The 20,994-nt window shown below is 49.7% G+C and overlaps 2 protein-coding genes across 4 annotated transcripts in view; one reads left to right on the top strand and one right to left on the bottom strand.

The window, feature by feature from the left end:
* LOC120748622 (alpha-2-macroglobulin-like) overlaps positions 1–11,659 on the top strand; it is a 37,638-nt gene extending 25,979 nt beyond the window's left edge. For all 3 annotated transcript variants that reach the window (XM_040055234.2, XM_040055233.2, XM_040055232.2), the window contains exons 23-36: positions 404–487; positions 582–758; positions 1,640–1,724; positions 1,909–2,065; positions 2,338–2,412; positions 4,500–4,665; positions 5,641–5,864; positions 6,225–6,443; positions 6,797–6,924; positions 7,281–7,371; positions 7,932–8,006; positions 8,402–8,504; positions 9,065–9,106; positions 10,529–11,659. In XM_040055234.2, the coding sequence (XP_039911168.1) occupies positions 404–487; positions 582–758; positions 1,640–1,724; positions 1,909–2,065; positions 2,338–2,412; positions 4,500–4,665; positions 5,641–5,864; positions 6,225–6,443; positions 6,797–6,924; positions 7,281–7,371; positions 7,932–8,006; positions 8,402–8,504; positions 9,065–9,106; positions 10,529–10,554 (1,652 nt within the window). In that variant the 3' untranslated portion in view covers positions 10,555–11,659. The remainder of the gene's footprint in view (positions 1–403; positions 488–581; positions 759–1,639; positions 1,725–1,908; positions 2,066–2,337; positions 2,413–4,499; positions 4,666–5,640; positions 5,865–6,224; positions 6,444–6,796; positions 6,925–7,280; positions 7,372–7,931; positions 8,007–8,401; positions 8,505–9,064; positions 9,107–10,528) is intronic.
* Positions 11,660–13,421: 1,762 nt separating this feature from the next.
* A2M (alpha-2-macroglobulin) overlaps positions 13,422–20,994 on the bottom strand; it is a 29,773-nt gene continuing 22,200 nt past the window's right edge. Inside the window, exons 26-36 of the mRNA XM_040055235.2 lie at positions 20,308–20,464; positions 19,931–20,005; positions 19,479–19,644; positions 18,278–18,501; positions 17,699–17,917; positions 17,218–17,345; positions 16,770–16,860; positions 15,466–15,534; positions 14,979–15,081; positions 14,377–14,418; positions 13,422–13,599 (exon numbers count right to left, since the gene is read on the bottom strand). Coding sequence (XP_039911169.1) covers positions 13,574–13,599; positions 14,377–14,418; positions 14,979–15,081; positions 15,466–15,534; positions 16,770–16,860; positions 17,218–17,345; positions 17,699–17,917; positions 18,278–18,501; positions 19,479–19,644; positions 19,931–20,005; positions 20,308–20,464 — 1,300 coding nt within the window. The 3' untranslated portion in view covers positions 13,422–13,573. The remainder of the gene's footprint in view (positions 13,600–14,376; positions 14,419–14,978; positions 15,082–15,465; positions 15,535–16,769; positions 16,861–17,217; positions 17,346–17,698; positions 17,918–18,277; positions 18,502–19,478; positions 19,645–19,930; positions 20,006–20,307; positions 20,465–20,994) is intronic.

Below are 20,994 nucleotides of genomic sequence, written 5' to 3'. Positions count from 1 at the left end.
GGCCAGATCAATGCAAGGAGAGGGTATTTGGGATTTCACACTGTTATCTCTAATGCCTTTCATTTACCAGATGTAAAATCACAAACCAGACTCTGCAGTAAGCCAGGTCTGCCCACCAAAGCAGAAAAGGCCAGCAAAATAGGCTGGAAAAGGTGTATTTGTCAGTCAAGGCTGGTGGATCGTGGCGTGTAGAAGTCCGTGACAGTCTGTGTATGAGGGTATTGCAAGCCCAATACAAAATTTGCAGGATGGGAATCTTCACCAAAAGAATTACAGATTAATGGATTTGTTGAGGTCAGAAAACCCCTCTTCAGGGGATAGTGTCTCACCCATGGATAGCTGCTACCCACGCATTGTAGATAAATCCAGAATTGTAACCAAATTGATCTGCTTTTTATCCCAGAAGAGTCAGTGTCAGAGACAGTCTCCTTGGTTCTCCCAGAGACTGTGGTGGATGGCTCAGCGAGAGCATATTTCTCAGTGCTAGGTAAGTGAAACCTCCTCAAAGTGTCACACGCTGCCACTTCAGGCTGTGCTCAGTCTAATGGCCAATTTACACTGTGAATTGTCCCATTGCCCAGGTGACATCATGGGCACTGCCATGCAGAACCTGCACCAGCTCCTCCAGATGCCCTTTGGCTGTGGGGAGCAGAACATGGTTCTGTTTGCACCCAACATCTACGTCCTGGACTATCTGAACAAGACAGGGCAGCTGAGTGAAGAGGTCAAATCCAAGGCCATTGGATATTTAGTGAGCGGTAAGCTTTTGCCTTTGTTCATCCCTTCCCTTGGCTACTGGATAAGGACACTGTGGGCCACTGGCCTGGATGATCTGTTGGAAGCTGTCTCTAGAAAGGAGCAGGGTGCTGGCAGGTTAGGGGTATACAATACAGTATCTGTAAGAAGGAATCCTTATGCTCAGTTGAAGATAGAGGGCGAGAGAAAACAGCATCCAAAGAGGAGCACAGAAAAAGTCCAGGGGTGGCAATAAAATAGGATTTCTCTCCATAAAAAAAGGGTTATTATATGAAATACATAAATCAGACTATAACCATTAACCATCATGGCAGCTGCTTATGTAGATCTTGAATTTTCCTTGGGACTGAGATGTAGAAAGTATCGCTCATCTTTGACCAGGGCAGAATTTTACCACGTTATTTAGGGCTTGAGGACAGACACAACATCAGTACATACCTACATGGTGGGCATCTGCCAGTTAGCAAGGAGCTGTTGTGACTCAGTTATCTTTGCAGGAAAATTACATTTCCTCCAAAGAAAAGTATCCTGTTTTCTGCATTCTTATCCGGCTTAGGAATAATTTTTTTAATCAGTTCTCCTCTGGGAACCATTCTCCCATTTCTCTCAAGTCTGGAATGCATTTGCCTCTCCTCATAAAGTCTTGTGCAGCATGACCACAGATAGCCAGTTTCCAGGCGTTTTTGGAGAGAGGAAGTGCACAAGAATAGAGATTTCCTGAGCTAGGGGTTTCCCTGAACTTCCTTTGTAATACTGAGCAGCATCAATCACATTTGTGCCATAGCCAAGGGGGACAGTGTGTCCCATGTCTGCTGCATTTCCTTTGCATGGCTCCTTGAAAAGCGCTGCAGCAACGGAAATATATTTTCACTCTCCGTTTCAGGGTATCAGAGGCAATTGAAGTACAAACACCGGGATGGTTCTTATAGCACCTTTGGGCCACATTATGGGCAAGTTGGAAATACCTGGTAAGACTTCAGTACTTCTGGCTTTTCGTTTCTGCTTTTCATGCCCTCTCATTCCTCCGTGTTCTCTTGTACTCGGCCATTGTGGAGTTTGGAATGCAGGTGGAGATGAAGTTAAATGGGCCCTATGACCTCTGCTGGATACAGGGCCTACTCAGGATGTCTTGGTTCCCTCTATCACTTTCAGGCTCACGGCCTTTGTCCTCAAGTCCTTTGCCCAGGCCCGGCCTCACATCTACATAGAGGAGAAGCACGTCCAGGATGCTTTGAACTGGCTCACTCAAAAGCAGAAGGAGAACGGCTGTTTCCGCAGTTCTGGGGCTCTCCTGAACAATGCTATGAAGGTAATGTGTCTCCTGGTGGGCTCCACATGGGTTTTGTCAGGCTGGAACTTGACCGTAAGTCGCTCTGGCATCAACAGAGATATTTCAGCACTTGGGGTGTGGGAAGGAGTGAGGAATTATATATGTGGGCTATCCCAGCAGTCAGCAGCATCTTCTGAAGGACACAGCATGAAAAGGAGGCCAGGGAGAATTTGTCCCTGCAGGGTACGTAGCACAGGGAGAAGCCAGCGGTGCTGTGTGGGATCAACAAGAACTTTTGTGTTTCCCTGCAGGGTGGAGTGAGTGACGAGGTCACCCTGGCGGCCTACATCACCATTGCACTGCTGGAGATTCCTCTGCCCGTAACCGTAGGTGTCTGCACCCCAGCCTGAGCCACAGATGATACCAACCTGCCTGACTAGTGCCCCCACACACAGATTATAAGGTCCCTTTACCTTTGGAAAGAAGGAATCCTGTCTGAATAGTCTTTCCATTTAAGCCTAGACTGAAGGAACATCTTCCTCCATTTTCCTCCCCTGTCCCATCCTGTATACACATTTCGCATGGATTTGCTCCATACAGCTTGGATTGACAGGGAGTTAAATAATATTTAATTCTCTGAAGTGAGCCAAATAGATTTTCTACACCTACAGAAATATCCTTTTGTTTCTTAGAATAGTACAATGCTGTTGAACCACTCTTGGGCCTGTTGGGCAGGTACAACACCACACGTCTGTACAAAAGGATGGCACACTCAGGCATTCATTGTCATTTTCTCTACTTCTTCTAGATGGTTTTTGGGGAAATCCCCATCCTTAATGTTTGAAGAATAAGGTATACCTATAGGGAATACCATCATGGCACTTTGTGAAAAGCCTGAGGCCTACTTTAGAGCTGTGTAGGTTTGGTCATTCTGCTCCCCTCACTTTGAGACAAGGTGCTGTTGCAGGTAAAACTGGGGTATGAGTGAATATGAGCCAGTGTGGCTAACAGGCTGCTGCAATCCCTCTGCTCCAAATGTAGTAGGGAAGGTTCTGTGTCTGAAGTTTTTCCTGTGTAGGAAGAGAAGCAGAAGGAATTATTTTGTCAGTAAGGTGGCACGGATGGCACTAACTTCACCAGAAGAGCATTCTTTCTTTGTTATGGGTTGTGTTTAGAAGCCAAGCTCTCAGGCAGAGCCATATTGGATAACGAGGATGTTTTCCAGATCCCTGTCTGAGTCTAAAACTGCCACTGAATGTGAAGGAAGGGCTTTGTCACAATCTGAGTGGAGTGTGGGGGCATTTCAAGTTAAGATGTATGAACTAAGATTAGCACAGTCCTTAAGTAATTAAGATTCACACAGAGTATTTATCTAAGTAAAATAAGCCGTATTAAACCCTCATAAAAACCTTAATAACACTGTCCTTAGCATGTGTGTCTATTGTCACATCCCATCATTAGACTGCACTCCTCCCCAGCATTTACCTTACAAACAGTAGTAGACATAGACACAAGCAATTTTGGTTTTATTCTCTGCTTTCTTAAAACAAGTTGAAATACTTCTCCAAAAGGAAAAACAAAAGATTTAATCTTCCAGGGCACAAATAGTGAAAGTCAAAGCACAAAGTAACAGAAGAATATGTCTTTCCCTTCTAGACCCTTTATTAAGCTGTAAATGTGCTGTTAGCTTTCAGGTCATGGCATGTTCTCCCTGCAGAGCTGCTTTTTTCAATTTTATATCAGCTTTTCCATCACAAATGAGGAGTAGTTGTGCCTTGCTGAAAGGTTGTGGCATAACAGTGTCTGTTAGTCATAACATAATGTAAAGTAGCTACATTTAACTTTGCTGTAGTGATTGCACTCTTAAACTAATACATGCATTGCTAATGTGAACATCACAAAAAACATTCTAGAAAATACAAAAAACCCACACTTTTTTTCTTGTGTGGAGACAGAGTTCACCAACAAATTAGAATCTACACTACTTCCAGCAAGTGAATTTTTTTCAAAATGTCCTGGAAAAGGGGAAACAAACAAAAAGGAAAGAACAGAACAGAGGGTGAAAGCACAGAAGAGTCTCAGGGTGATAGAAGCAAGAGAAAAGCAAGTATTCAGTACACCTAAAGCAAGGAAGTATTTCAGAAAATTCCTCTTAGCCCAGAACACAATCAGGCCAGTAAATATTCTCGAGGATGAAGGATTGGAGTCCTGCTTCACAGTCTTTAAATCAAACCAGGAAAAGCCATAACAACAAGACATGTTAAAGAAAAATGGATTCAAGATAAGAAACAGCCTTTGACTGCCCATTTGTTCTAGGAATTATTAGGCCTGCAGGGAAGGGATACACAATGGTTAAATCTTTGTCAGGCTACAGAGTGGGATGCTAAGGGGCCACAGGTACCATCCCTATTCCTGTTGTTCCAAGATGGAACTCAGTATGATCACCTCTAGCTCAGTCTCTCTCTCCTTCCAGCACTCAGTGGTGCGGAATGCTCTGTTCTGCCTGGAAACAGCAGCAAATCAGGAAGAAAACCATGTGTACACCAAGGCACTGCTGGCATACGCCTTTGCCCTGGCAGGGAACAGGGAGAAGAGGAAGGCATTGCTTGACTCACTTGAAAAGGAAGCCGTGAGAAAGGGTGAGTGTTCCTGGTGGGATGTAGCCTTCACCAGCCTTACACCTCCCCCTGGTAAAATGGCTTTTGTTGGTGGGCCAGGGGCTGCAGGCACTGACCTCTGTGGGTAGGGAAAGGTGCAGGGAGAGGAGAGACTTGTGCAAAGGGATTGCATTTTGGGAAGTCCCTCTCAGGGCCTGGTCCTTCTCTGCTCTGAGGGAGCTCACCAGGAAGCACCAGGCACCATTCCCTCGGTGCTGAGCCCTTGGCTGGCTCTGCTCACCTCTCCTCACCCACTCCTCTCACCACTCCAGGCACTGCTTAGCAAGGCTTAGCAATGCCCAGGGACATTCCTTCCTTCCAGGACACGGGCTCACCGTAGAACAAAGGTGACCTTGCACAGCAGCAGGCATGTCAGCCAGAGAAGAGATGGGTGTGCTGAGAGAGAAAATGAGCATTCAGGGCATTTGGGAGGCCACAGCACAAGTTCTGAGTCATCGGGGAAAATCCTTTAATGGAACTAACCCAGCTAAGTCAGGCTGGACAGAGAATTTGGCCAAGCAGTGGGTAGTGGACGTGTGACGGGAGTATCCCCCACACCTCTTGCCTTCTCCACCTGCAGGTGACTGCTAAGCCCTGGTTCCATTCTTTGGGCCATTTGGCCTCACAGAGTTTGTCAGTGCCTGACTCTGTCATTTCTGCTCAGAGGGAAGGAGTGGCATCCTCCTGAGGTCTCTGGTTCCCTGCAGTGCCCAATTCCATAAATGTGCACATAAATGTGGAGTCTAGGACAAAGTGGTGTCTAGGCCAGAGGCTCAACAGTCTCATACTCACTGAAGACCTGCAAAATGTGTAAACCTGACCCTTCCCATGTCAGCATGCATGACCAACAGATCCTGGAGGCTCCATCCTCCCAGCTGGAGCGGCAGCAGATCAAGAAGTCCCTTGCAGTGTTCATTAGGAACAATTGCTTGTTGTTTCTCCGTGCCTCCTGTGCAGATGGCTCTGTTCACTGGCAGCGGCCTGGGAAGGAGCCCGAGGCTGATCTCCCGCACTATCGCTCCCGAGCTCCCTCTGCGGAAGTGGAGATGACGGCCTACGTGCTCCTGGCTCACCTCACCTCGCAGCCAGCCCCTGCCCAGGAGGAGCTCTCGTCTGCAGCCCTCATTGCAAAGTGGATCAGCAGTCAGCAGAATCCCAATGGAGGCTTCTCCTCCACCCAGGTGAGCTGCTTCCCTCCGGCCACCCCACCCATCAGTGTCAGAGGATGGGACATGTCAGAGAGCCAGGTGGGAGCACAGGAGCTTTTGTCAGGATGGTGGGAATTGTAGCCCTGCAATAGATCCTTGCAGTTCCTACCATGGTTGCCAAGTTCTCCAGAGGTTACAAACAAATATGTCAGGTAATGTCCCTGGGAAGGGAAATATGCTGAAGCTGCTCTTTCCCTCTGTCTTTTCTTCTGAATGCTGGAGAAAGTGAGGATGGAGGGGCAGGTGCCAGCTGACAAAAAGGGCAGGCTGTAGGAGGACAGGCTGTGGAGAGGCTAATTGCACCCCCTGGCTGCTGGGGCTCATCTCTTTCAGGACACAGTGGTGGCTCTCCAAGCCTTGTCCCTGTACGGAGCTGCCACCTATGCCAAGAGTGGGGCAGCTTCCAAAGTGGCCCTGCGATCAGGAGGGGATTTCCAGCAAGACTTCCAAGTGGATCCCAGCAACCGCCTGCTGCTCCAGCGCGTGCCCCTTCCCCAGGTGCCAGGGGAGTACAACGTGGAGGTGTCTGGTGAAGGATGCGTCTACCTGCAGGTGAGGGTGATGGGGACAGCTGGCATCCTGGGAGGGGAACCCCTGGCCAGGCTGGAGAGGACAGAATCACAGGATCATCCAGGCTGGAAAAGACCCCGAGATCGTTGGGTCCTTCCATTGAGGTAGAGGAGAGTAAAAACCAGGAGAGAGGGGAGAAGCGGAAGGCTGTGGGGACTGGGAAGAGGATAGAAAGAGCCAAGGAATGTGGAGGAGGGAGTGGGAGAGAAGGAGGGAAGGCTCTGCAGTGCGGAGGAGCTGTGAGCAGTGGGGTGGCTGGGTGGGGAGAGGGTCCCCTCTGTCCCACTCTGGGCACGCACACACACGCTCACACTGAGCTGCTGGCTGTCCCCTAGACAAGCCTGAGGTACAACGTGCAGCCCACGCAGGAGGCGGCGCCCTTCATGCTTCATGTGCACACAATCCCAGAGGCGTGTGCAGACTCCAAGGCTCACAAGGTCTTTGACATCGGCATAAATGTCAGGTGAGTCTGCGTTTTGCTCTCAGCTTTCCTGTTGGGCTGTGGGAGCTGGGGAGGTCTGGTTGTTCCCAGGGCGCGCCAGTCTGGGAGTCCTGGGAGTGCAGCACATTCCTGGGAAGGAGGACAGGTGGCAGCTGTTCTGTGAGGAGAGGCTCTGGAGGAAGGACTTGTCCTGCTCTGCGGGCAGCCCAGGGCTGCGCTAGTGGGAAGCTGCACAGGTGACCAGGAGAACCTGGCACAGCTGGAGAAGGTGGTGCTGGACTGCTTGGAGTTAGTAGAGTGCCAAGCGTTATGGAAATGCTGGAAGTGTGCCCAGCTTGAGTTGATGTGCACTGGATCTTTGTTGCTTGGTTCCTCAGTTACACCGGGGAGCGCAATGTCTCCAACATGGTGATTGTTGATGTGAAGATGCTGTCGGGATTTGTTCCCTTGAAGGCCTCAGTGAGGAAGGTAGGGTGCTGTGTGAAGCATTTATTTGAGTATATTTGTTTTTAATCTGGGTCATCAATTTCTTTATTTAAAGTAGCATTTAATTATTTTCTTGGTATCTTCTCCACTCTTAGACCTGTCCATCTTTTCCTCCAGGTCTTCCAACCCTCATCTCTAGAGTAGGGGTGAATGTAGCAGCATTCCCTTCCACTCCTGAAGCTCTTGTGGTGGCTTGCAATTATATATGCTGTTTTGCCCCAGATCAAAAGATGGAAGGAGATCATCAGGTCTAATATGAGGGACCCAGGAGCCTTGGGAGATATATGACAGATATGACAGTGCTGGTCCCTCATTTCATTCTTGTGTCAAGAAGCTGAAAGAGCCTGAGATGGTGGGAGCTGGGGGAGTCTGAGTATGCAGGGCTTCATATAAGAATGTTTGACAAGTCCCCTGGGAAGTACACTTCCTGTCCTTTACTTCTCAACACCTGCATGGTGAGATTTTAGTGGTGGGAAGAACCTGAGGAGGATTGATTAACTTCCCTTCAGATCCTCAGCCTCCTGCACATCTCCTTTTTCCAGCTCTCAAACACACGGTTTCACCAGATCCAGCGAACGGAAATGAACACAAACCATGTTTTGCTGTACATTGAGCAGGTGAGGAATAACCCAGGGCTGCCATGGGGCACACGTTCAGCTCTGCAGCACAATGGCAATAGCACAAAAGGGAGATGGAGAGCATTGTAACATCTCCAGGCTAGTAAACACAGAACATAAATAAGTCACTCACCTTGGCTGTCTCATAGGAGACAACTCTCTCTCAGCTCTCAGCAGGCATTCCCTGCACCCTATGCCCAGATCAGGCCCCGATTTCCCCAACATCAGAGCCTCCCTGAGGGTGGGAATGGTGCCAGGGTTTACCCCTGCCCCTCAGGCAGTCCTACAGCCCTGTGTCCCCCCGAGCATGGGTGGCTGGGCAGAGTGCAGGACCCTGGGGTCGGGGCAGAGGCCCAGGGAAGCCCCCCTGAGCCTCTGCTGCTTCCCTTCCCCAGCTGGGCAGGGAGACCCTCAGCTTCTCCTTCACGGTGGAGCGGGACATCCCCGTGCGGGGCCTGAAGCCAGCCCAGGTGAAGGTCTATGACTACTACGAGACAGGTGAGTGCTGGGAGTGCCCGTGGGAGCCGGGAGGGGCACGGGAGCTGTGGGGAGCCACAGCTGCCCCAGGCTGGCACCGCCACGCCGGCGCTGCCTGAGCGCGGGGAGTGCAGAGGGGCTGCGGCGGAGCCGGGCGTGCTGCGGGTCCCGTGTCTATTGCTGGCCCTGGAGTGTGGCCGTGCCTGTGCTTCCAGGCAGACCTGCTGCTCCCTGTGCCTCTGCTGGCCTGCCTGCTGTGCCAGGGTGGCAGTGACAGAGCTGTTTGTCCCCACCTCAGCCCAGTGTGCTGGGAGGAGGTGTCTGAGCGGCCCTTGGGTGCGCTGGGCTGGACACCTGCTGCAGCCGCCTGTGCAGGACGGCTCTGCCTTGCTGCCACTGCCCCCAGACAGGGCTGGGACTGGTGCTGCCCCCACCCCAACTGGGATCTCTGGGGAAACTGGGAATGGTGGCACCAGCCTGCTCTGGGGGCCCGTGAAAAGCATCTCTCTGGCATCCATCCCTCTGCCAGCTGTGCCAGGGGTCATGACAGCTCACCCTCTCCCTTCCCTTCTGTTTTCTAGATGAGTTTGCCACACAGGAATACAGTGCTCCCTGCAACACAGGTAGGGTACTGCTTCCTTCACTGCTCTCTGCATCTTCTTCATTATATTTTTGGTCTTCCAGCCAGCACTTGTCTCTTCCTGTTTGAATTTGGGTAATATTGGCCCAACTTACAAGCACAGATATTGCATATGAAACAGGGAGCATGGGAGTTACAGAGATGGCAAGTTTGCCTTTGGTTGCTGCTGTCTGGAGGAACAGCTGCTTCCTGCTGAGGTTCCTGCTGCCCCAGGGTCTCTCAGTAGGCAGCCCGCCCTCAGCCTTGATTTGGAGTCTGAGCTGGCAGGACAGAACACTGTCATCTTTGGGGGATTCTCTGCAATGCAAGGCCATGTGTGTTTGGCTTAGGAGCGCAGGTAATTTAGGAGCTTCTGTAAAAAGCTCTGACCAAGGTTATTTCTCCTGTCCTATATGAAGTCTTCCAATATGAAGACTGGCAGGTCTTGCTTTCCATCAGTTGCTTGCCGAGTTTCAGGTGTTTGGAATATGGAAGCTTCTGGAGAGCAGAGTTCCTTGGAAATGGTTTTCCACAGGACCTGACTCTGACACCTGAGAACAGAAAAAAAGGGATTTGGACTTGGAGAAGGCAAAAGCTTTGCCTTTTGCTGGTGGTAAATGGCGGCATTTATCTCCCTTGGTGTTTTTATCTGAAAAAGTAGAAAGGAGTCTGAACTCCCACACTTCTGTTCCATAATGCTTGTTAATCTGGGCTGTGTCCATGGCTGCAGGTGTTTTCTGCTGATTCTGGACGTACAGCCTCCCTTCATGGAAAAATGTGCACAAGTCCGAACATTGAGTGGACAGTAAAACATTTCCAAAGGGTATTTTGGTGTGGTCTGGTTGTCCAGTCTGAGACTCATGGGGACACCTTGGATTTTAGGCTACTTTTCCCCAGTTCTGTTAAAAGGAAGAGATTTTATCTTCCTTGGAAAGGGTGATGGGAATTCACTACTTTAGAGGCTCATCCACTAGTCTAAATGTACAACAGTGGCCTGCACTGACTAAAAGGCAGATCTCAGTTGCCAAACTTCCTTCCCTGCCCTGTGTAGTAGAGTGCAGTAGATTTCTTCCACTCTTAGCAGAGAAATAAGCAGAACATGTCTCACTGCTACACCAACCAGCCTTGCCTGTTTTCACTGTGCTCCTGAGTACATCTCTGTCGTGATAAACCCCACTCTGCTTTTCTATCCCAGTGGGGCAGGGAGAATTTCAGCCCTCTCTCAGTGCCTTGAGGGTGCACAAGTAGTGAGTGCTGTGGATGACCCTTCACCCTGGTAAAACAGCAGCCCTCTCTCCTGTTCTGTGCTTCACACATAACCTGACTTCCACATCCACATCTTGCTCCCTCTGTCTCTCAACCTTACAAAGCAGATGAACATATCTCTCTGACTCCTGTTCCTTCCCATCTTCTTTCATGCTTGCAGAGGAAGTCGACCAGGGAAATGATTGAAGAGCCCTCTCAGATGCTGGAACCCACCTGCCTCTCCATCACCACCACAGCCTGACAGATTAATAGTGCCTGCATGGAATGGAAAGTGGACTTTACAAATAAATTAACTGCACTCACCAATGATTTTTGAGCAGTTTGTTCCCAATTCTGATTTTTCCTGCACATCTTTCAGTCACAGCTTTAATCTCCCTGGCTTCTTAGGTTAAAGAGTAACCCATCTAACAATGCCTGCGTGCAGGGAAATAAGGTTAACAAGTGAGGGGGGGGAAAAAAAGAGGACAGAATGTTCTAAGTGGGAGTGAACCTTTTGAATGTATCTGTCCCTGTGTTATCTTCTCTGAACTTATCATCTGAGATGCAGTCTAATCAATGGAGAAGGATAGGTAGTTCTTGGGAACAGTTTCTCTCCCCTGGCTTACAAACCATACCCTCAATTGAATTGGTCTCTGCAGAGGCCTATCCATGTCTCCCACCATTAGGCAGCCTGGAAGATCAACTAATGCTACATGAAATTCTGTGATCTTTCCTGTAGACACCCCTCCTGGAATTGTTTCTTGTTTGTGGAAAAGTGGGAGGAGACAGTCTGCCCTGTTCAGAGATTGGAGAGTGCCAGGGGGCAGGAGGGATGGGTGCATGCATTATGGCTTTTGGCTGCTAACTTGGCCTCTTCTCCAGTTGAAGCTTGAGCTTTCTTATGGAAGTTTCCATTATCTCATGTCTGCTACTTCTGGGAGATTCCCAAGGGAGAAGCTAATGGCATTTGCCACTAACCTACCCGCCTAAGTCTAGTTTAAATGGTACATTTATTGAAATCATATAGTTGCTTTCATGAACTGTCTATAGGCCTCTTAGACGCCTCCAGGAATGATCCCCCTTTCTTTGTTTTGTCTCATGAATTTGTGGTTTTACCTTTTGAATGCAAAAAAATCTTACGTGACTGTTTATTCTCATGAAATGCTTATTGTTAGGTATCATGGCATGTCGTGCATCCAAAGTATGCACAGTTGGCTGTTCCATCCAATTTTTGGTTTAGTGTGCCTGTAAAAACAGTGTCATTGGGAACAAATAAAATTCTTCATCTATTTTGCGAGATATTAATATGTCACTTTGTCTTCTGTGATGTTTGGGGTTTACACACTTGAGACCTTTTGAAACCTCATATTCAGAGGGGTCTGTGGAATGAACCAGCTTCAGTGACAGCTGAGCAAAATTTCTGAAACAGCGAAATTGCATTTTCTTTTGAATTAGAAAAAAAACAGCCATCTATTTTTTCTACCATGAGGTAATTGCTTTTCCAGAGAAAGGTTGGCCTGTATTTGTGAAATAAACTACATGAAGGAATCCTACAGGTGTGTTTGCTTAAGCTTACACTGGCAGGATGAAAGGCATCTTTTCACGTAGAAACGTACGTAAAACACACATGGTGTCATATGATCTCTTAAAGTGAGGCTGACTGCCTCTGCATTCCTGTGAGACAACTAGACCAGAGAAAATATAACCATCTGGAAAATTTACATGAAAAATGTTAACCCAAATGACAAGATGTGAATCCAGGTCCTCCCCATTGAAATCTGCTGAAGCATTGTAAGCCTAGTTGTGAAGGAGGAAAAAAAAAAAAAATAAAAAATTACTCAGAAAACACAAAGGAGATCTATGGGCCCCCACTGAGGGTACGAGGATAAAATTCTTATGAAAAATGCAAGGGGTTTTTGCTCATAAAGTTGTTCTTGGTTGAAATTTTGCCTTGAGTCATCATGTGTCACATACAGGAGAACCAGGTGATCAGTCCCAGCGAGCACAGGTTTACGAAAGGCAGGTCCTGCTTGAGCAGCCTGATCTCCTATGACAAGGTGACCCACTCAATGTATAAGGGAAGGACCGTGGATGTAGTTTACCCAGATTTCAGTAAAGCCCTTGACACAATTTTCCACAGCACTCTCATGGAGAATCTGACTGCTCATTGCTTGGACAGGCACACTCTTTGCTGGGTAAAAAACTGTCTGGATAGCCAGGCCCAGGGAGAGGTGGTGAATGGAGTTACATCCAGCTGGTCACTAGTGGGGTCCCCCAGGACTCAGTGTTGGGGCCAGTCCTGTTTAGTATCTTTATCTGTGGTCTGGACAAGGGGATCAAGGGCACCCTCAGTCAGTTTGAAGGAAACACTGGGCTGGGTGGGAGCATTGATCCGCTGGAGGGCAGGAGGCTCTGCAGAGGGATCTGGACAGGCTGGATCCATGGGTCAAGGCCAGTGGTGTGAGGCCAAGTGCTGGTTCCTACACCTGAGTCACAACAACCCCATGCAACCCCATGTGGTTTAGCAGTGGACTGAGCAATGCTGGGTTAATGGTAGGATTTGACCTTAGAGACTTCTCCAACCTAAAAAATTGTATGAATGACACTGTTAAGGTCCCATCCCTCTCTGATTTCACTTCAGCTGTTTAGGAACAAGCAGACACTGCTAGAATGAGAAAGTCCACAGGTTTTCCTTTCACTTCTGTGTGGGCTACTGCAAAAGATCAGATGGGACAGGCTCACAGTGTCCTTGCACCTCACAGCAGTGCAATCAAAGGCAGTACATGATCAGAGGTTTATGTACAAGGATCACCTTGTAAGAAATACCCTCTCTGGGGGCAGAGAAACAAAATTCCAGTGCACAATGAATGAGATGCAATGTCCTCTCTCCTTAGAGCATTGGCAAGTAAGGAGAAAAATCTCCCAACTGCTAAAATTTGTCTGCCTCCTGGTATTCCTGAGGAGTTCTCCAACACTATCTTGCCATGGATGGCTCTGGATTGAAATCTCAGGCCACAAAATGAATAGGAAGAGACAAGTGTAACAGTAACAGAAAGCAAGGTCAGAGACATCTGATGAGAATCAAGAATTAATTTATTTATAGTGTCGTTTCCTTTTTGCTTTTGAGTTGTCCTCCTCTAACACATCAATACCCCTCCCTTAACAAGATCTTCTAGAGGCAGAGACACATGAGCTGATACAGCAAGGTGCCGACAAGATGCATTCTTCAGGAATTTCCTTGTTCAGCTTTGACTGGAGGTGGGAAAAGGACAAAGTGAGATAAACATTCTGGTGAGTGGTATGCAGAGCCCTCGATATCTCTGTGTTCTGGTGGCTATGTGAGTTCAAACCCTGTTAAACTCTGAGAAACTGCTTCACCTAAAAATGCCCAGTTGTAGACAGACAACAGAATGGGAATGACTGGACATCTTCCAAATATCTATGCTACAGAGAGTGGAGGCAGATTCATCCTGGAGACATGTAAGCTATCCAAGCACACATTCTCTCAGCAACTGCATATCCCATGGGAAGGCACAATTAACCCAGGGAAGAGTTTGAAAGATCCTCGTTAAAGACATGTGAATAACTTGGTGAATTTCACCAAGGTATTTGGGAGACAATTCCTCAGTACCTTTCAGTGTCTGCAGCATAGCAGATGTGGCCCTAAAAAGGGCAGGGACACAAAAGGCTGAGTGTGATGTTCCATCCCAAGGGAGACTTGATTCTTACTTGTATGAAGTGACACTGACACAGAGGAAAAGGCAATTGCCACTGTACAAACAAAGGCAGTAACACAGAGATTGATGTACTCAGGGAAGGAGAATGGAAGCTGTATCCAGTCTTACAGAGGAAGTTAATGGGCAGTATTTAGTTTTGTCTCTGCACTGAGATGGGGACTGCAGTAGGCACGGAGAACAAAATGCTGCGAGTATACACAGGCCAAGGAAACTCAAGGTCTACAAAGAATCTAGTTCAGGACAATTTGCAACAGTCCCTGCTGGAGTATCTCAGACGTTCTTGTGCACCTACCTGTGTTGCAGGGAGCACTGTATTCCTGTGTGGCAAACTCATCTAGAAAACAGAAGGGAAGGGAGAGGGTGGGCTGTCATGACCCCTGGCACAGCTGGCAGAGGGATGGATGCCAGAGAGATGCTTTTCATAGGCCCCCAGAGCAGGCTGGTGCCACCATTCCCAGTTTCCCCAGAGATCCCAGTTGGGGTGGGGGCAGCGCCAGTCCCAGCCCTGTCTGGGGGCAGTGGCAGCAAGGCAGAGCCGCCCTGCACAGGCAGCTGCAGCAGGTGTCCAGCCCAGCGCACCCAAGGGCCGCTCAGACACCTCCTCCCAGCACACTGGGCTGAGGTGGGGACAAACAGCTCTGTCACTGCCACCCTGGCACAGCAGGCAGGCCAGCAGAGGCACAGGGAGCAGCAGGTCTGCCTGGAAGCACAGGCACGGCCACACTCCAGGGCCAGCAATGGACACGGGACCCGCAGCACGCCCGGCTCCGCCGCAGCCCCTCTGCACTCCCCGCGCTCAGGCAGCGCCGGCGTGGCGGTGCCAGCCTGGGGCAGCTGTGGCTCCCCACAGCTCCCGTGCCCCTCCCGGCTCCCACGGGCACTCCCAGCACTCACCTGTCTCGTAGTAGTCATAGACCTTCACCTGGGCTGGCTTCAGGCCCCGCACGGGGATGTCCCGCTCCACCGTGAAGGAGAAGCTGAGGGTCTCCCTGCCCAGCTGGGGAAGGGAAGCAGCAGAGGCTCAGGGGGGCTCCCCTGGGCCTCTGCCCTGACCCCAGGGTCCTGCACTCTGCCCAGCCACCCATGCTCGGGGGGACACAGGGCTGTAGGACTGCCTGAGGGGCAGGGGTAAACCCTGGCACCATTCCCACCCTCAGGGAGGCTCTGAAGTTGGGGAAATCGGGGCCTGATCTGGGCATAGGGTGCAGGGAATGCCTGCTGAGAGCTGGGAGAGAAGTAGCATTAAGTCTAAAAACGTAGAGTTTGTAGTCAGAAAAATATTCAGTCCCCTTCTTAGCAGAGCCATGGTAGTTTTGAGTCCCTGACATTTTGCTCTATGCAGCCAAAAGTCCCAATGTCTGTGTTTCTGCCCCATCCTCACCTTTTCCAGGTATAATAGAACATGATTGGTATTCAGCTCTGTGCGCTCAATAACAGGGTGGCCTTCCAGCTGGAGAAACAAGACCAAGATTTTAGTGCATTGATGGTGGTCTCTCTGTGCCCCTTGCACAGCCTTGTGGGTGGGATGCACTCTGGATGAAATACTGGAGTACTCAGAGAACTAAGTCAGCAGCACAGAACTGCCTCCTGGGTGCGCCACACAAGTGTCATGGTCTCCAGCCCTCCCCTTCACCGGGCTGGCTGAAGAAGTACAACCTGGCTCCAGAAGAGCCCTAGCACTGGATCAAGCACAGTGATGGAACACTTAAATGAAAATACATTCCTTCTGGCTTGCTAGCTCTGCACCATATTATTACAGCCTTTATTTTCCAGTTCATGCACCTACTCGGCATCTCAACATTTACCCAACGCCTAAAAAGTCACAATGTTATGTTTTCAGATCAGTAAAGGGAAAAAGGAAACAGCACTGTTTTTGAATGTACTATGCACAGACAACATTTATAGGGAATTGTTAGGACACAGTGAAAATAAAAGTGCCCATCATCAGTCTAAAGAAAAAATTACTTATTCTATTTTTCCTAGACTGATCACATTGTCTCCCCTTGTGTTGGCCTTAAGCCATGCATGAAAAGATAACGCTGTGCATGTGAAATGTGTAAATGACAGTGACAAAATCAAGCTGAAGCTTTGTCGTTTGCTACAGGTATTTGAAAGGTGTCTTGAATATAATAAGAAAGTGCATGTTTTCTCTTTCTAGATGATGCTGCACACTGAATTCTGCAATCCGTTTTGGACCTCTCACTTCAGACCTGGGAACAACTCCTAAGACAATGACCCTAGAAAAGGGACTGGAATATAAATTTTTCGAGGAGCAGCTGAGGATACTGAGATGGATTAGCCTGAAGAAAAGGAGACTTGGGTGAACCTTACTGCTCTCTAAAACTCTGAGAAAGGAGGTTGCAGCAAGGTGAGGGACAGTCTTTCCTTCCAGGCAAATAGTAATACAACAAGAGGAAATGTCCTCAAGTGGTGACAGGGGAGTTTTATTTTGAATATGAGGAGAAATTACTTCATTGAACGAGGGATTAAGCATTGGAACAGGCTTTGTGGGAAAGTGGTGAAGTCACTGTCCCCGGAAAGTCAAAAAAAAGAGAAGATGGGGCACTTTGTGATACAGTAAGAAGTGGGTCTGGGGGCATTTGCTAGAAGGCTGGACATGGAAGTCTTCTCCAACCATAACGACTCTATTATTCAGTGTTGCTTGTATAACAACCAGGCTCTTACCTTCCTCACTGAGGCCTTCAAGGGAACAAATCCCGACAGCATCTTCACATCAACAATCACCATGTTGGAAACATTGCGCTCCCCGGTGTAACTGAGGAACCAAGCAACAAAGATCCAGTGCACATCAGCTCAGAGCTGGGCACACTTCCAGCATTTCCATAACGCTTGGCACTCTACTAACTCCAAGCAGTCCAGCACCACCTTCTCCAGCTGTGCCAGGTTCTCCTGGTCACCTGTGCAGCTTCCCACTAGCGCAGCCCTGGGCTGCCCGCAGAGCAGGACAAGTCCTTCCTCCAGAGCCTCTCCTCACAGAACAGCTGCCACCTGTCCTCCTTCCCAGGAATGTGCTGCACTCCCAGGACTCCCAGACTGGCGCGCCCTGGGAACAACCAGACCTCCCCAGCTCCCACGGCCCAACAGGAAAGCTGAGAGCAAAACGCAGACTCACCTGACATTTATGCCGATGTCAAAGACCTTGTGAGCCTTGGAGTCTGCACACGCCTCCGGGATTGTGTGCACATGAAGCATGAAGGGCGCCGCCTCCTGCGTGGGCTGCACGTTGTACCTCAGGCTTGTCTAGGGGACAGCCAGCAGCTCAGTGTGAGCGTGTGTGTGCGTGCCCAGAGTGGGACAGAGGGGACCCTCTCCCCACCCAGCCACCCCACTGCTCACAGCTCCTCCGCACTGCAGAGCCTTCCCTCCTTCTCTCCCACTCCCTCCTCCACATTCCTTGGCTCTTTCTATCCTCTTCCCAGTCCCCACAGCCTTCCGCTTCTCCCCTCTCTCCTGGTTTTTACTCTCCTCTACCTCAATGGAAGGACCCAATGATCTCGGGGTCTTTTCCAGCCTGGATGATCCTGTGATTCTGTCCTCTCCAGCCTGGCCAGGGGCTCCCCTCCCAGGATGCCAGCTGTCCCCATCACCCTCACCTGCAGGTAGACGCATCCTTCACCAGACACCTCCACGTTGTACTCCCCTGGCACCTGGGGAAGGGGCACGCGCTGGAGCAGCAGGCGGTTGCTGGGATCCACTTGGAAGTCTTGCTGGAAATCCCCTCCTGATCGCAGGGCCACTTTGGAAGCTGCCCCACTCTTGGCATAGGTGGCAGCTCCGTACAGGGACAAGGCTTGGAGAGCCACCACTGTGTCCTGAAAGAGATGAGCCCCGGCAGCCAGGGGATGCAATTAGCCTCTCCACAGCCTGTCCTCCTACAGCCTGCCCTTTCTGTCAGCTGGCACCTGCCCCTCCATCCTCACTTTCTCCAGCATTCAGAAGAAAAGACAGAGGGAAAGAGCAGCTTCAGCATATTTCCCTTCCCAGGGACATTACCTGACATATTTGTTTGTAGCCTATAGGGAACTTGGCAACCATGGTAGGAACTGCAAGGATCTATTGCAGGGCTACAATTCCCACCTTCCTGACAAAAGCTCCTGTGCTCCCACCTGGCTCTCTGACATGTCCCATCCTCTGATACTGATGGGTGGGGTGGCCGGAGGGAAGCAGCTCACCTGGGTGGAGGAGAAGCCTCCATTGGGATTCTGCTGACTGCTGATCCACTTTGCAATGAGGGCTGCAGACGAGAGCTCCTCCTGGGCAGGGGCTGGCTGCGAGGTGAGGTGAGCCAGGAGCACATAGGCCGTCATCTCCACTTCCGCAGAGGGAGCTCGGGAGCGATAGTGCGGGAGATCAGCCTCGGGCTCCTTCCCAGGCCGCTGCCAGTGAACAGAGCCATCTGCACAGGAGGCACGGAGAAACAACAAGCAATTGTTCCTAATGAACACTGCAAGGGACTTCTTGATCTGCTGCCACTTCAGCTGGGAGGATGGAGCCTCCAGGATCTGTTGGTCATGCATGCTGACATGGGAAGGGTCAGGTTTACACATTTTGCAGGTCTTCAGTGAGTATGAGACTGCTGAGCCTCTGGCCTAGACACCACTTTGTCCTAGACTCCACATTTATGTGCACATTTATGGAATTGGGCACTGCAGGGAACCAGAGACCTCAGGAGGATGCCACTCCTTCCCTCTGAGCAGAAATGACAGAGTCAGGCACTGACAAACTCTGTGAGGCCAAATGGCCCAAAGAATGGGACCAGGGCTTAGCAGTCACCTGCAGGTGGAGAAGGCAAGAGGTGTGGGGGATACTCCCGTCACACGTCCACTACCCACTGCTTGGCCAAATTCTCTGTCCAGCCTGACTTAGCTGGGTTAGTTCCATTAAAGGATTTTCCCCGATGACTCAGAACTTGTGCTGTGGCCTCCCAAATGCCCTGAATGCTCATTTTCTCTCTCAGCACACCCATCTCTTCTCTGGCTGACATGCCTGCTGCTGTGCAAGGTCACCTTTGTTCTACGGTGAGCCCGTGTCCTGGAAGGAAGGAATGTCCCTGGGCATTGCTAAGCCTTGCTAAGCAGTGCCTGGAGTGGTGAGAGGAGTGGGTGAGGAGAGGTGATCAGAGCCAGCCAAGGGCTCAGCACCGAGGGAATGGTGCCTGGTGCTTCCTGGTGAGCTCCCTCAGAGCAGACAAGAAGGACCAGGCCCTGAGAGGGACTTCCCAACAAAGCAAACCCTTTGCACAAGTCTCTCCTCTCCCTGCACCTTTCCCTACCCCCAGAGGTCAGTGCCTGCAGCCTGGCCCACCAACAAAAGCCATTTTACCAGGGGGAGGTGTAAGGCTGGTGAAGGCTACATCCCACCAGGAACACTCACCCTTTCTCACGGCTTCCTTTTCAAGTGAGTCAAGCAATGCCTTCCTCTTCTCCCTGTTCCCTGCCAGGGCAAAGGCGTATGCCAGCAGTGCCTTGGTGTACACATGGATTTCTTCCTGATTTGCTGCTGTTTCCAGGCAGAACAGAGCATTCCGCACCACTGAGAGCTGGGGAGAGAAAGCCAGTGATTAGAAGGGTGGGGAGAAATTAGGCTTTTGCCTTACTAAAAGCACATCATCTGAAAGTACTGAACTTTCAGGAGGGGACTGCTGGAAGGAGGTCTAGGGAAAAGGTAGGGTACAATGTGTCACAGATTTAGCAAAAATGACAGTTCTTATATCACAGGGCTCAAAAACCAAGTCATTTTTCCAATCTGGATCAAATTCTGGTCAACACTGTGTTGCCATAGTCTGACACAGCACAACTGGCTCAAGCTGGGATGCAGACACCTACAGTCACGGGCAGAGGAATCTCCAGCAACGCAATAGTGATGTAGGCTGTCAGCGTGACCTCGTTGTCCACTCCACCCTGCAGGGAAACACAAAGGCAGATGCTGATGCCACCCAGCTTCCTATCTTCAGTCTTTTCTCCCACTCCAGTGGGAGCAATGCACTGTTTTGCATTGCAGACCCTTCGCTTGCCTCCTTCCTCTTGCAGCTGATGTGAAGGTATCACCAATAAGTACAGAAGGGTGCATGGCTCCCTCCCCAGTGTTTGCCATTGGCACGGATATATCCCGTCTCCCTATGTGCTCAAGAAGCCCAACTGGCCCCATCTGATTTATGGCCAAGTTCTAGCCTCACAAAGAAACAACCAGGCAGACTTGTTACCTTCATAGCATTGTTCAGGAGTGTCCCAGAACTCTGGAAACAGCCATTCTCCTTCTGTTTGTAGGACAGCCAGTTCAAAGCTTCCTGGATGTGCTTCTCCTCTATGAAGATGTGATGCCGGGCCTGGGCAAAGGACTTGAGGACAAAGGCTGTGAGCCTGAAAGGGAGAAAAAGAAAGGGCCTGAGCATTTCAATTGACAGGACCCATGTGCACTTCATCTATCTGGAAACAGGCAAGAAGGCCTAGGGAACTGTGGGCCAATTAGTCAGACTTTATGTATATTATACCCTCACCTCCAAAAATTCTGTCAAAAACTGCTTTCCACTTTGATTTTTGTCTCTCACTTGGCTTAAAAAACCCCTGTGATCCCTTTGTGCTGAGGCTACAGTTTGAAGAACAATGATTGTTGATCTGTCTTTGAAAAAACTTTGAAAAATATAGGCAAATGCATGCCAATTAGCTAAACATGCATAACAGAGGTACTCAAAATTACAAGGAAGAATAAGTAAATTCACACAAGCTCATAGTCTGCTGGTAGAACTCTTAAACTGTAAATCCATGCTTCATATGTTTCCCAGAACTCCCCTAGAATTTTAAAGTAAAGCAGAACATGTCAAAAGAGTTTTTGTTAAGTGTTGTTGCAAGCAGTTATGGAAAAGAAGCAGGCATGTAGTAAGAAGCCAATA

This window comes from Hirundo rustica, chromosome 2 (assembly GCF_015227805.2).
Source record: "Hirundo rustica isolate bHirRus1 chromosome 2, bHirRus1.pri.v3, whole genome shotgun sequence".
Taxonomy (NCBI): domain Eukaryota; kingdom Metazoa; phylum Chordata; class Aves; order Passeriformes; family Hirundinidae; genus Hirundo; species Hirundo rustica.
Note: the sequence above shows the minus strand (reverse complement) of the source record. Positions and strands in the feature narration are given on the sequence as shown.